This window comes from Monodon monoceros, unplaced genomic scaffold, assembly GCF_005190385.1.
Source record: "Monodon monoceros isolate NGI ecotype Baffin Bay Population unplaced genomic scaffold, NGI_Narwhal_1 Super_Scaffold_19, whole genome shotgun sequence".
Classification (NCBI taxonomy): domain Eukaryota; kingdom Metazoa; phylum Chordata; class Mammalia; order Artiodactyla; family Monodontidae; genus Monodon; species Monodon monoceros.
In genome coordinates this window covers 52,606,246-52,620,515 of record NW_021703775.1, presented here as the reverse complement: position 1 = coordinate 52,620,515, position 14,270 = coordinate 52,606,246, and the positions used below count along the sequence as shown (strand labels likewise).

The 14,270-nt window shown below is 35.5% G+C and overlaps 1 protein-coding gene across 2 annotated transcripts in view; it reads left to right on the top strand.

The window, feature by feature from the left end:
• PPM1B (protein phosphatase, Mg2+/Mn2+ dependent 1B) overlaps nucleotides 1-14,270 on the top strand; it is an 80,560-nt gene that overhangs the window by 41,120 nt on the left and 25,170 nt on the right. For both annotated transcript variants that reach the window (XM_029231714.1, XM_029231713.1), the window contains exon 2: nucleotides 5,930-6,789. In XM_029231714.1, the coding sequence (XP_029087547.1) occupies nucleotides 5,944-6,789 (846 nt within the window). In that variant the 5' untranslated portion in view covers nucleotides 5,930-5,943. The remainder of the gene's footprint in view (nucleotides 1-5,929; nucleotides 6,790-14,270) is intronic.

Genomic DNA, 14,270 nt, shown 5'->3' with positions numbered 1-14,270 from the left:
CACACACACACACACACACACACACACACACACACACACACACACACCCATACCAAATTAATTGTGCTCTTACTCTTCTTCTGGTCTTTGTATATGCTGGCTATTTCCTTCTCCCACTTGCACCTTTTAGGTCTCAGCTTAGGCTTCTTCCTTTGGAAAAATTTTAACTACATAAGACTTTTTTGATACCTCTTCTTGGCATACCTGTATTTATCCCATTATAGCCCCTGTATCACAGTGTGCCTTCAAAACCTGTGCACTGGTCTTTGTCTTCCACCAGATTATACATTCCTTTAGGGATGGGGGCATCTTATTCCTAGTACTTAATACAGTGCCTGGCAGGTAGTAGGCAGTCAGAAAATGCTTGAGTGAGTGTCTAATGTACTGTTGTTAAAGTACGTTTAAGGTATTCCTGTGGCAAATACAAGTATGTATGATTTATTGCTGTATTTTATGTACTGATTCTGAATGAAAAATTTTAGAATCAGCCCAGAATTGAATGCTATATACTATATACACACATGTGAAACCTTTTAAGTGATTATTAAAAATGTGATTACTTAAGGTGATTATAGCAAACTACTTAAATAAAAAAGACAGCCAGTAGTCCCCAGTCTTCCGTGTATAACTCCTTTTAAAATACCATTTCTCAGGTGCTTACTTTATAGTACAATTACTGTGTTCCACTGATTAAGCAAGTAAATAATAACATTATGCTGCTGTGAGTTCAGTAATGTATTCATCTCAAAGAAGGCAATGGAAAAAGACAGATGTGCAGAGAATATTGCTCATTCAGTCTTTAGACAGTGCTTGCTATGCATATATTCTCTCTCAGTCTTGTAAAACCTCGTAGGCCCACAGAGTTGTATAGACCAAGTGGTCTCTACAGGGAGTATGCAGGACCATCCATCAGTATTAATTTTTTAAAGATTAGAACCTTTGTTTATTGTCTTTCATCTTGAAAAAGGCAAATTACATTTAATATAGTGATTGACACTGGCTTCCCCACACTGTTAGTATGTCAAATGGGCTGGTGAGAGATTCTAAGGAACGGTAGAATTTTTACTTCCTCACTTGTATTCATTGCTGTATCACATTGAAGTTTACATGTGATTACATTGATTTCCATGTGACCTAGTTTTTTGTTGTTGTTGTTGGTCTTGTTTTGGTTTTGTTTTTTTAATTTGTCTTTGGCTGCATTGGGTCTTTGTTGCTGCGCACGGGCTTTCTCTAGTTGCGGCGAGCTGGGGCTACTCTTTGTTGCGGTGTGCGGGCTTTTCATTGTGGTGGCTTCTCTTGTTGTGGAGCGCAGGTTCCAGGGGCGCAGGCTTCAGTAGTTGCAGCACCTGGGCTCAGTAGTTGTGGCTTACATGTTCTAGAGCGCAGGCTCAGTAGTTGTGGCTCGCGGGCTCTAGAGCGCAGGCTCAGTAGTTGTGGCACACGGGCTTAGCTGCCCCGCGGCATGTGGGATCTTCCCGGACCAGGGCTCGAACCTGTGTCCCCTGCATTGGCAGGTGGACTCCCAACCACTGAGCCACCAGGAAAGTCCCTCCATGTGATCTGGTTTTAACTAAACAGTCTTCAAAAAATGAGCAAGTGACTGTAAAAGATTCCTATCAAAACATTAAATTGATTTTAATAGAGCACATACAAGCACACAGCGTAAAAAATGTTAGAACTCCTAATCCCAGTATGGGCTCTTATGGGGTAAAACCTATAATATAATCAGATCTCAAATATCAATCTCTCAAAATTTGAGATTGTCAAAGATTATTTGAAATGTGGATCTCAATTTACTGTTGTTGAAACCATAGCTTGCCTAAGTGTATAGTGTGCTTGACATATGGCTAAATCATAGTATAAAATTATAGTAAATTAGCAAGACATTTTAAAAATTGCATTCTGAGGGTAAAAACTAACCTTTATGAGTTTTTCCCCCCCAGAGGTGTTTGATAGAGCCATGTAATATTCAATACAGTAACTACAAAGTTTCACTAAATTTAATTATAAATGTTTACAAGGCCCTTTGAGGTTTCTTGCTGAGTAGTAAAAGACAAAGCATACCACTGGGGAAACACTAGTTTTTCCTGCCTTGGTCAAAATGACTGAAATAATACGTAGAATATATGGCCCCAAATTAAAATACATTCCTTTGTCATCACATGCCTTTGAAACATGTAGTAATCATTGCCAAGTTGAAGAAACCAGTGTGAGAACTATTACACATGGGAGATTTAAGATTGACTAAAATATAGGTGTTTGTAACATACTTTCCTCTTGGTATTTGCTAAATTTTGTTTCAGTAATAAAATCTGTTTTTGGGGGGGAGTGAAGAGTAAAAGCAAAGAGATGCTAGACAAATGTATATTCTCAACAGTAAATGCTTCTTTAATAAAGATAACCTTTTTTGGAAGAAAAATCATAGTCACTTAAGGTGAAAATTGTTCACTGCAACATTCATAGGAAAATTACTGCAGCAAAGAAATTGAACCAGGAGTTCAGAGCTATTAGGGTGTTATCAGTGTAGTTAATTTTATAAAAACAAGACCTTTAACTTTAAGATTCAGTGAGCTGTTTACAGTGGTGATGCCAAAATATGCAGATGCTCAAGCCCCCTATATAAAATGGTGTGGTATTTGTATACAACCTATGCACAACCTCCCCATATACTTTAAATCATGTCTGGATTACCTAATACAATATAAATCCCATGTACAAGTTGCTGGTGCAAGGCAAAGTCAAGTTTTGCTTTTTGGAACTTTCTGGAATTTTTTTTCCCTGAGTATTTTCACCTTGTGGTGGGTTGAATCTGAGCGTGTGGAACCAGCTGATACTGAGGGCTTACTGTGAATGAAATGAGAAATGACCAAGAAGGTACAGTCTGCCACATAGAGTTTTGATGATTATCTCATAGCAAAGTTTTTTGCTTTTGAAGAGTTAGAGAACTTAAAATAGTAATTGCTGATTCCTATGCAGATATTTTTGGATAAAAGAAAATACACTCTTAATCATGCCATTCAAGATGAAGCTTACTTACTAAGAAAGTAATTGTCTTAAAGAAAGTAGTGTTAGTGAAAGAACAGTTGAGAAACAAATGTTTGGAGATGGTTTGTTTTGTGATTTTTGTTGGGGGAAAAAAGATCATCTATATAAACTTTAAGCACTTGGGAATTTAGGTATATGTTCTAGGAAACACATATGTGCACTACGATTGTTCAAAACAGCTCTGTTTTATACTTAAAAAATGAGAAATAACTCATTGATAGTGGAATGGATAAAAATTGTGGTGCAAACATACAGTGGCATATAGTGAATGAACTACAGCTCTATACATCAATGTAAATGAAATAGTGTTGAGCTGGAAAAAAAAAGTACTAGAGTAAAACATACTGTATTTTACATCAGTGTAAGGTGTCAAACATATAAAACTAAACAACCACACATGAATATGGTTAAACTAGAAGAAATACTAATTAGAAAATTCAGGATAATAGGAGGCTTCAGTGGTCTTGATAATGTTCTACTTCTTAAACTGTATGGTAGTTTTAGTACTCTTTAGCTGTGTGTATACATTATATAAAATATGTATGATATTTCATGATGTTTAAAGAATTAAATCATTATGGGACAACCGTAACTTTAAAATGAGATCAATATTGAACGTAAAAAAATTTTTACTAATTTGTGAAAGAATGCAGTCCCAGTTACAGCCAGTAGGTGTGCTGGTGACCGAAGCTCAGTCAATTAGATACTTAGATACCTGTTTCCCAAACTTTGAATCTTGAGAAAGTGACTTTCAGAAAGAAATTAGACGGAACGTAGAAGATCACTGCAGCAGCAGGCAAGGCTGTTCTTGGTGTAACTTTCACAGTGTTTGGCTGCCCAGCCTCAGGGCTCCTTTGTTTCCTGATGGTTTTCCAAGCTGGCGTTCCAGGCTCCCTTTGATTCTTAGGGTCTCCTATAGCTTTTTATTGAAGACCCCTCCTTCCTTCTCTCTTTATCCCTAAATTAAAAACAAATTTGGAAATAGAAATTTCCAAACTATTTTTAAAACTCTTCTAAATGAGGAACTCTTGTGAATTTTGAGCCCATTTCTTGAAATGTGAAACAGCAAAACCTTAATTCGAAGAACATCAAGATAAGGGAAATGATAACAAATTTTTTTTATAATTGGTAGTTGGGATTGAAGAGTGGGTGATAAATACAGTCAACAATTCAGTTTCATTTGCGTTTAGGTATCTTTATAAGGGTTTTTTTTTTTTTCAGGTGAAATAAGCATTAAAAACAATCTAAATTAAAATGTGCTTAGAACTAGGCTTTCAAATCATTATATCAAAATATCAAACCAATGTGCTAACAAATAAGCATATTCTATTACATTGTTCTCAATACAAAATATAATTTTTTATCATACTTGAATGAAATTAATTTTTAGGTCTGAGTAAAATCTTGTCCTTCCAAAATTCCTTTTTATAAATATTTGTGTTTGTAATTTATTAGTACAGTATTATATATAACTCATGAAAAGTTATAAAATTGCTGTAATTTATAAATATTATATATGGTGGTTCATTGGGTTTTTAGGAATAGGAATATTTAGTTTTGTAAAGTTAGGTAATGGTTACAGCTGAAAAAGATATCTCACAAAGATACCTAGATCCAAATGAAAGTCAGTTGATCTAGACTAGTGTGTCTCAAAATGTGATTCTTTAGTCACCAGCATGCTTTTTTGAAGATCCCATCCGAGATCTACTGGAAAAAAAAAAAAAATTGAGGGTGTGGGGATAGGGCCATGGAATTTGCATTTTGAGCAAATAATAACAGCAAACATTTTATGGTGTTTACTGTGTCTCAGGAACTGTTCTAAGCACTATATGTTAACTCATTCTTCACTGCAACCCTGTCAGGTGTAGGTACTATTGTTATTATTCCCATTTGACAGAGAAGGAATTTGAGGTACCAGTGACTAGGAAACTCAAGATCACACAGCTAGCAAGCGTTAGGGCCAGGACTGTATGTGGAAAACGTACCAGGCATTCTCATCCCCACTGTTCCAGTCCAAGTCATTTGAAATTGGAAAAGCCTTATTCTAAAGTAATAGTAAAGCTGAGAGGGAGGGTGATGCATAGTGGTACTTTACAGTTCTCTCTATGGGCTTTAAGTCTTTGTCAGCCAGCGCTGAGTAAAAGCTGTCCTAATGCTACTTCATGGATTGTGAAGCACGGCAATATTAAGTAGTATGTTCTTTAGCACATCATTAAAGTTATATTTGTTTTTATAGGTTAATGGGCTTCAGTCAATCCAAGTAAAGTTTTTTATTTGATGTGCAGTAAAACCTAAGTAAAATCACATGTTTGTTAAAACTGAGATTTTATGTTTTAATTAATTTGGGGGGTTGTCTTCAGGATTACTGGGGGGAAAATACTTGATTACAACACTTGCTTTTGGAAGTCTTTCTAAAATATATTAGCATACTTTTCTACCTTAGTAGATTGAACAAGATGTTGCATCGTTCTGAATATTCTCACTCCTGCGTCTTATATATTGAACCCTAGAGTTATCTTATAAATTGAATTTAAAAAAAAAGCAAAACTTAACCAGGTTTTGTTTCTTGGTTTCCTTTCTCCTAGAATGGTGGTTCTCAACTTGCTCTACGGACAAATCACCAGAGAGGCATTTTTAAAAAGATATTGATATCTGGGTCCCATCCCTAGAGACTCTAATGTGCTAGGATTGAGAAACTACTATTCTAGAAGAAGGGTATACGGGGACATTTTCTTGGTTTCTTTTTTGTTGTTGTTCCAGTAAATTTTGATAATATTGAAAAATATACTTGATCAGGAGTTACTAGAAAATAGATAAAATATTGTAGATAAATGCTCTGTCAAATTTAAACATGTAACACCTACAATTTTTTTTTTCCTTTCAGATTCATTACTAAACATGGGTGCATTTTTGGATAAACCCAAAACTGAGAAACATAATGCTCATGGTGCTGGGAATGGTTTACGTTATGGCCTGAGTAGTATGCAAGGATGGAGAGTGGAGATGGAAGATGCACACACAGCTGTCGTAGGTATTCCTCACGGCTTGGAAGACTGGTCGTTTTTTGCAGTTTATGATGGTCACGCTGGATCCAGAGTAGCAAATTACTGCTCAACACACTTATTAGAACACATCACTAATAATGAAGACTTTAGGGCAGCTGGAAAATCAGGATCTGCTCTTGAGCCTTCAGTGGAAAACGTCAAGAATGGTATCAGAACTGGCTTTTTGAAAATTGATGAATACATGCGTAACTTTTCAGATCTCAGAAATGGCATGGACAGGAGCGGTTCAACTGCAGTGGGAGTTATGATTTCACCTAAGCATATTTACTTCATCAACTGTGGTGATTCACGGGCTGTTCTGTATAGGAATGGACAAGTCTGCTTTTCTACCCAAGATCACAAACCTTGCAACCCAAGGGAGAAAGAGCGAATCCAAAATGCAGGAGGCAGCGTAATGATACAGCGTGTTAATGGTTCATTAGCAGTGTCTCGTGCTCTGGGGGACTATGATTACAAGTGTGTTGATGGCAAGGGCCCAACAGAACAACTTGTTTCTCCAGAGCCTGAGGTTTATGAAATTTTAAGAGCAGAAGAGGATGAATTTATCATCTTGGCTTGTGATGGGATCTGGGATGTTATGAGTAATGAGGAGCTCTGTGAATTTGTTAAATCTAGGCTTGAGGTATCTGATGACCTGGAAAATGTGTGCAATTGGGTAGTGGACACTTGTTTGCATAAGGTATGTAAGTCTTTTTTGTTATAATTAAAATGCCCTATTAATTTTGAAAAGACACGGTAAGTAAAATTAAGCAAACTTAGTTTTAAAGCTTTTAATATTTTCATTGGGGAAGACCTATATATTTAAAAATTGTTTTCTTCACCAGAAATGAAAGCTTTTTTTTTGGTTGCCGTCCTCATTTGTCTTAATCTTCTAATTTGCAAATTAAGTTTAATAAATTTGTGGCATTTGTTGTCATTTAAATAATTTATGGCTTTTTGTTGTGGCAGAGGCATCTATACACAGTTGTGACTTTTGATTAAAATTCTCAACATTGGCAGTAGCCGTCTTTTTTTTTTTTTTTTTTGCTGGCGGGGGGCGCCGCACTGTGCGGCTTGTGGGATCTCAGTTCCCCGACCAGGAATTGAACCCAGGCCCCGGTAGTGAAAGCCCAGAATCCTAACCACTAGGCCACCAGGGAACTCCTGGCAATAGCTGTCTATGCATCAGTTTCATAAAAAAACATGCAGAGAGGGTATGATTGTATATTAGATATACAAAAGATCAAGAGCCACATAGTATTGGAAGATACACCAGAAGCCTAGACTAAGTAAAGTTTTGTAATTTAGTTCTGAGCCCACTAGCAGCTAAGACAAAAACTGAAGTAAGAGTTGTATATTTCTTATTCTATAGTAAAAGAAGCTTTTTCCTAGCATAAAATCTAAAAGGAATTTACATGTGACTATATAAATAATATATGACATGGTAGATAATATTTTTAGAGGAGATAATCAGAATTCTTTTCATACAGATGTTTTTATCTTTACTGATTAAAAAACCAAAGACTAATATAAAGTGCAATCTTGTTAAGAATTCCTTTGGAACACAAAAGTTTAATTTACATTTGCAATATTTTATGAATCTTAACTTGATACAATAATAGGGAAGAAAGTACAAACTAACAGATAATTAGCAGTTTCCTTGGATGTCTTTAAAATGTTCAGTAGTTTCAACTGGGTTTTTGACAGAGTCTACATAGCAGTCAATTAAAATTTGAGTTATCTGGCCAGTGCCTAAAATATATAAGTATTCTGTGACTCGGAAAAGCTATCAAGACAAAACCAACCTTTGGTTATGTGATACAAAAGTTTTGCCTTACTTATTCTGTCTAGATTAGAGCCACTCTGTTTCCTCACCATGTAAGATGCTGTGGAAGATACAGGCATAGCCAAAAAATTTTTCAAAGGATCTCTGAGTCTATGGAAATGCCCAGCTTTTGTTGAAGTATCTACTTCTTTTCCATAGAATGGGAAGAGACAACTTCAAAAAGAGAAAATGTAAGGGCTGGTGTTTCCAGCTTTTTTCTGAAAGGATTTTAATGATGGTGTCTCTAGCTCTTCTGTTTTTTTGTTTATTTGTTTTTGTATTGTATCCTTTTTGCTTCTCTAGATGAATTAAATACAGAAATATTGATGGTTGTCAGTGCTGGAATAGTAAGTGGTTCTAAAGATGTCTATCTCCTTGGACTCTATATGGAGAGAGTCTGACCTGCAGCTTTTTGAGACAAAAGCAAGCATATGTTTTTGCCTAACTAGGAAGTGAAAACAACATTTTCCCGATTATTAAAAAAAAAAAAATTATTGAAAAGCAAGCCAGATAATACAGAATATATATATATATATTTAAATTTATATAATACAGAATATGTAAAGAAACACTCAAAAATTTTGCCACCCACCTAAGTGGGCTATCTTCATAATTGCAGTGTTTATTTTTTCAGTTTTTTGCCTGCCTCTGAATGTGTATATTTTTATAAAAATGAGATCATTATATTTGTTATTCTGTAGTCTGCTTTTTCATTCAACAATATATTGTAGAAAGATCTCCATGTCTGTATGTGTCTATCAAAATCATATTTCATGGTTGCATAGTGGAGTGTCATGTAGTTTTGAGGGAATAGCCAGAAATCTATTAGATCTGTAATTTGGAGTAAAGAAAGAAGTTTATATTGTGGATAAACTGCACTCTCCCTTCCATTGAAAGGATGTTAGTTTTCAGGAATTTTGACCCAACCCTTCTGAATGGGGTTTGAATGATTCTGGTGGTATATCTTCATTTGATAGGTTTCATCAGTTTAAATTGATTAATTTTTTTTGTTGATGGTGTTAAAAGATTCTAGGCAGAATCCCAGAATCTCAGAAATGATAAATGATAGTCATAGAGGGACAAGGGGTTGGAACAACAACCTCTTCATTTAATTTAGTTGAATGAAGTTGACCATCGTAGTTCCCTTTGCATGAAGTTGCATTTAAATTGAAATCAGTTTTGAGAAGCTTAGTTAGCTGTTTTCTGTTGAAACACAACAGACATGAATTTTTTGAACTGCCACATGCTACTTATGGAATTAGATAAGCTTCTTATCCATTCCTGTTTTTCTGACTCCATAATTTTGTCATTCCACTTGTTTGTATTGTAAAACCAAGGGTTAGCAATATTATAAAACAATAGGATTAAAATAGAACATATGATTGCTTTGAATTTAGTCTGAAAGATTGAATTTAAAATTTAAAATCCATGGAAAGCAGGTAGACCAGTGCTAGCCGTTAGCAATTGCTCAGTAGGTGTTAGCTGCATTTTTTTTTAAATTGTGGAATAAATTTATTTTTTTAAAAAAAATTTAATTTTTTTATTGGAGAATAGTTGATTTACAGTGTTGTTAGTTTCTGCTGTACAGCAAAGTGAATCAGTTATACATATATATATATATATATATCTCCACTCTTTTTTAGATTCTTTTCCCATATAGATCATTATAAAGTATTAAGAAGAGTTCCCTGTGCTATACAGTAGGTCCTTTTTAGTTATCTATTTTATATATAATAGTGTATATATGTCAGTCCCAATCTCCCAATTTATCCCTCCACTCCACCTTTCTCCCTTGGTAACTGTAAGTTTGTTTTCTACATCTGGGACTCAATTTCTGTTTTGTAAATAGGTTCATTTGTACCATTTATTAAGATACCACATGTAAGTGCTATCATATGATATCTGTCTTTCTCTGTCTGACTCACTTCACTTAGTATGAAAATCTCTAGGTCCAGGTGTTAGCTGCTTTAAGAGAAAAGATAGAGTAGATCCGGTTTTTAAGTAGGTTTTTTAAAGATATTTTCCTGATAATAGATTTAAATTAAGTGCTGGGAATTCCCTGGCGGTCCAGTGGTTATGACTTGGCACTTTAACTGCCAGGCCCCGGTTCGATCTCTGGTCAGGGAACTAAGATCACGCAAGCTGCATGGCACAACCAAGAAATAAATAAATAAAATAAAATAAAAAATAAATAAATGAATTAAGTGTTAAAAATTTTCTAGCACTTCTAACGTTTGTCATTCCCTAATAGTTTACAGGGACTTTTATATGTTAACTCATGAACTCTTGGGAGATTATGATAACCATCAAAATCACAATAGTATCAAAAAATTGCTTTTTATGAGCCAAATGCAGTATACTCTAAGCACTTTACACATATTTTATTTTTCACAACAACCATAAAAGGTAGTTAGCATTATTATTGTTAAGGATAGTCATTTTTCAGAGCTGCTATTTAACAATATGAAGCTACAAGTGTTGGATGACTCTGGTCAAGTATTACCCTATTTAGATGATTAACTCTAGGGAAGAATGGCTCCTAAGAAAGCAGCTTTCCCATTTTACTGCCAGTGCTGCTAGCATTCGTGGTGTTTATGCTAACTAATTTCAGGTCACATAGAATATGTGACAGCTGTTTGCATAGCCTTTCATAACTTATAGATCACACTCATTTTATTTATCCTCATAGTAACCTTCTCAGGTGAAAAAAATTAAAATTTTAATTTCCAGTTTGCAAGTAAGGAAATGGAGGTTTGTCATTAAAAGACTTTAAGAAAAATAAAGAAAAGGAAGAAAGAAAAGCTGTAAGTCAGATATTTGGTGAGTTTTGAATCAGAGTCTAGAATCCAAGTTATCTGACTTAAGTTTGTATATATGTCGTCAAACTTTCCCAGAGGATTTGATGAAAAATTTTTTCCTAAGGGAAACATTAAGACTTTCCTTTTCTTTTTTCAATAATTACAAGATTAAAAAAATTTTAAACGAATCCAGTGATGTTTGAAGTAAAGTTATTAATCTTTATGTCCCTCCTTGTCAGTCTCATTCCCCTTAGGTAACCACTGTTTACAGTTTGCTATATATCCTTCCAAATAATTCTCTGTGTTTATTCATACAAATAGAAGTATAAAAACAAGGTTTTCTTTCCTTTTTTAAAAAATTTTTTTATATTTTATTTATTTTTTTATTCAGCAGGTCCTTATTAGTCATCAGTTTTATACACATCAGTGTATACATGTCAATCCCAATCGCCCACTTCATCACACCACCACCCCCACTCCCCCGCCGCTTTCCCCCCTTGGTGTCCATATGTTTGTTCTCTACATCTCTGTCTCAATTTCTGCCCTGCAAACCGGTTCATCTGTACCATTTTTCTAGGTTCCACATATATGCGTTAATATACGATATTTGTTTTTCTCTTTCTTACTTACTTCACTCTGTATGACAGTCTCTAGATCCATCCACATCTCAACAAATGACCCAATTTCGTTCCTTTTTATGGCTGAGTAATATTCCATTGTATATATGTACCACATCTGCTTTATCCATTCGTCTGTCGATGGGCATTTAGGTTGCTTCCATGACCTGGCTATTGTAAATAGAGCTGCAGTGAACACTGGGGTGCCTGTGTCTTTTTGAATTATGGTTTTCTCTGGTTATATGCCCAGTAGTGGGATTGCTGGGTCATATGGTAATTCTTTTTTTAGTTTTTTAAGGAACCTCCATACTGTTCTCCATAGTAGCTGTATCAATTTACATTCCCACCAACAGTGCAAGAGGGTTCCCTTTTCTCCACACCCTCTCCAGCATTTGTTGTTTGTAGATTTTGTGATGATGCCCATTCTACCTAGTGTGAGGTGATACCTCACTGTAGTTTTGATTTGCATTTCTCTAATAATTAGTGACGTTGAGCAGCTTTTCATGTGCTTCTTGGCCATCTGTATGTCTTCTTTGGAAAAATGTCTATTTAGGTCTTCTGCTCACTTTTGGATTGAGTTGTTTGTTTTTTTTAATATTGAGTTGCATGACCTATTTATATATTTTGGAGGTTAATCCTTTGTCCATTGATTCGTTTGCAAATACTTTGTTCCATTCTGAGGGTTGTCTTTTCGTCTTGTTTATGGTTTCCTTTGCTGTGAGAAAGCTTTGAAGTTTCATTAGGTCCTATTTGTTTATTTTTGTTTTTATTTCCATTACTCTAGGAGGTGGATCAAAAGAGATCTTGCTGTGATTTATGTCAAAGAGTGTTCTTCCTATGTTTTCCTCTCAGAGTTTTATAGTGTCCGGTCTTACATTTAGGTCTTTAATCCATTTTGGGTTTATTTTTGTGTATGGTGTTAGGGAGTGTTCTAATTTCATTCCTTTACATGTAGCTGTCCAGTTTTCCCAGCACCACTTATTGAAGAGACTGTCTTTTCTCCATTGTATAACCTTAACCCCTTTGTCATAGATTAGTTGACCATAGGTGTGTGGGTTTATCTCTGGGCTTTCTATCTTGTTCCATTGATCTGTGTTTCTGTTTTTGTGTCAGTACCATATTGTCTTGATTACTGTAGCTTTGTAGTATAGTCTGAAGTCAGGGAGTCTGATTCCTCCAGCTCCGTTTTTTTCCCTCAGACTGCTTTGGCTATTCAGGGTCTTTTGTGTCTCCATACAGATTTTAAGATTTTTTGTTCTAGTTCCATAAAAAATGCCATTGGGGCTTCCCTGGTGGCACAGTGGTTGAGAGTCCGCCTGCCAATGCAGGGAACACGGGTTCATGCCCTGGTCTGGGAAGATCCCACATACCGCGGAGTGGCTGGGCCCGTGAGCCATGGCCGCTGAGCCTGTGTGTCTGGAGCCTGTGCTCCGCAACGGGAGAGGCCAAAACAGTGAGAGGCCCGCGTACCGAAAAAAAAAAAAAATACTGTTGGTAATTTGATAGGGATTGCATTGAATCTGTAGATTGCTTTGGGTAGTATAGTCATTTTCACAATATTGATTCTTCCAATTCAAGAACATGGTATATCTCTCCATCTGTTGGTATCATCTTTAATTTCTTTCATCAGTGTCTTATAGTTTTCTGCATACAGGTCTTTTGTCTCCCTAGGTAGGTTTATTCCTAGGTATTTTATTCTTTTTATTGCAGTGGTAAATGGGAGTGTTTCCTTAAGTTCTCTTTCAGATTTTTCATCATTAGCGTATAGGAACGCAAGATATTTCTGTGCATTAATTTTGTATCCTGCAACGTTACCAAATTCATTGATTAGTAGTTTTTTGGTGGCATCTTTAGGATTCTCTATGTATAGTGTCATGTCATCTGCGAACAATGACCGTTTTACTTCTTCTTTTCCAATTTGTATTCCTTTTATTTCTTTTTCTTCTCTGATTGCCGTGGCCAGGACTTCCAAAACTATGTTGAATAATAGTGGTGAGAGTGGACATCCTTGTTTTGTTCCTGATCTTAGAGGAAATGCTTTCAGTTTTTCACCATTGAGAATGATATTTGCTGTGGGTTTGTCATATATGGCGTCTATTTTGTTGAGGTAGGTTCCTTCTATGCCCACTTTCTGGGGAGTTTTTATCATAAGTGGGTGTTGAATTTTGTCAAAAGCTTTTTCTCCGTCTGTTGAGATGATCATATGGTTTTTCTTCTTCAGTTTATTAATATGGTGTATCACATTGATTGATTTGAGTATATTGAAGAATCCTTGCATCCCTGGGATAAATCCCACTTGATCATGGTGTATGATCCTTTTAATGTGTTGTTGGATTCTGTTTGCTAGTATTTTGTTGAGGATTTTTGCATCTGTATTCATCAGTGATATTTGTCTGTAATTTTCTTTTTTTGTAGTATCTTTGTCTGGTTTTGGTATCAGGGTGATGGTGGCCTCGTAGAATGAGTTTGGGAGTGTTCCTTCCTCTGCAATTTTTTCGAAGAGTTTGAGAAGGATGGGTGTTAGCTCTTCTCTAAATGTTTGATAGAATTCACCTGTGAAGCCACCTGGTCTTGGACTTTTGTTTGTTGAAAGATTTTTAATCACAGTTTCAATTTCATTACTTGTGATTGGTCTGTTCATATTTTCTGTTTCTTCCTGGTTCAGTCTTGGAAGGTTATACGTTTGTAAGAATTTGTCCATTTTTTCCAGGTTGTCCATTTTACTGGCATAGAGTTGCTTGTAGTAGTCTCTTAGGATGCTTTGTATTTCTGTGGTGTCTGTTGTAACTTCTCCTTTTTTATTTCTAATTTTATTGATTTGAGTCCTGTCCCTCTTTTTCTTGATGAGTCTGGCTAATGGTTTATCAATTTTGTTTATCTTTTCCAAGAACCAGCTTTTAGTTTTATTGATCTTTGCTATTGTTTTCTTTGTTTCTATTTC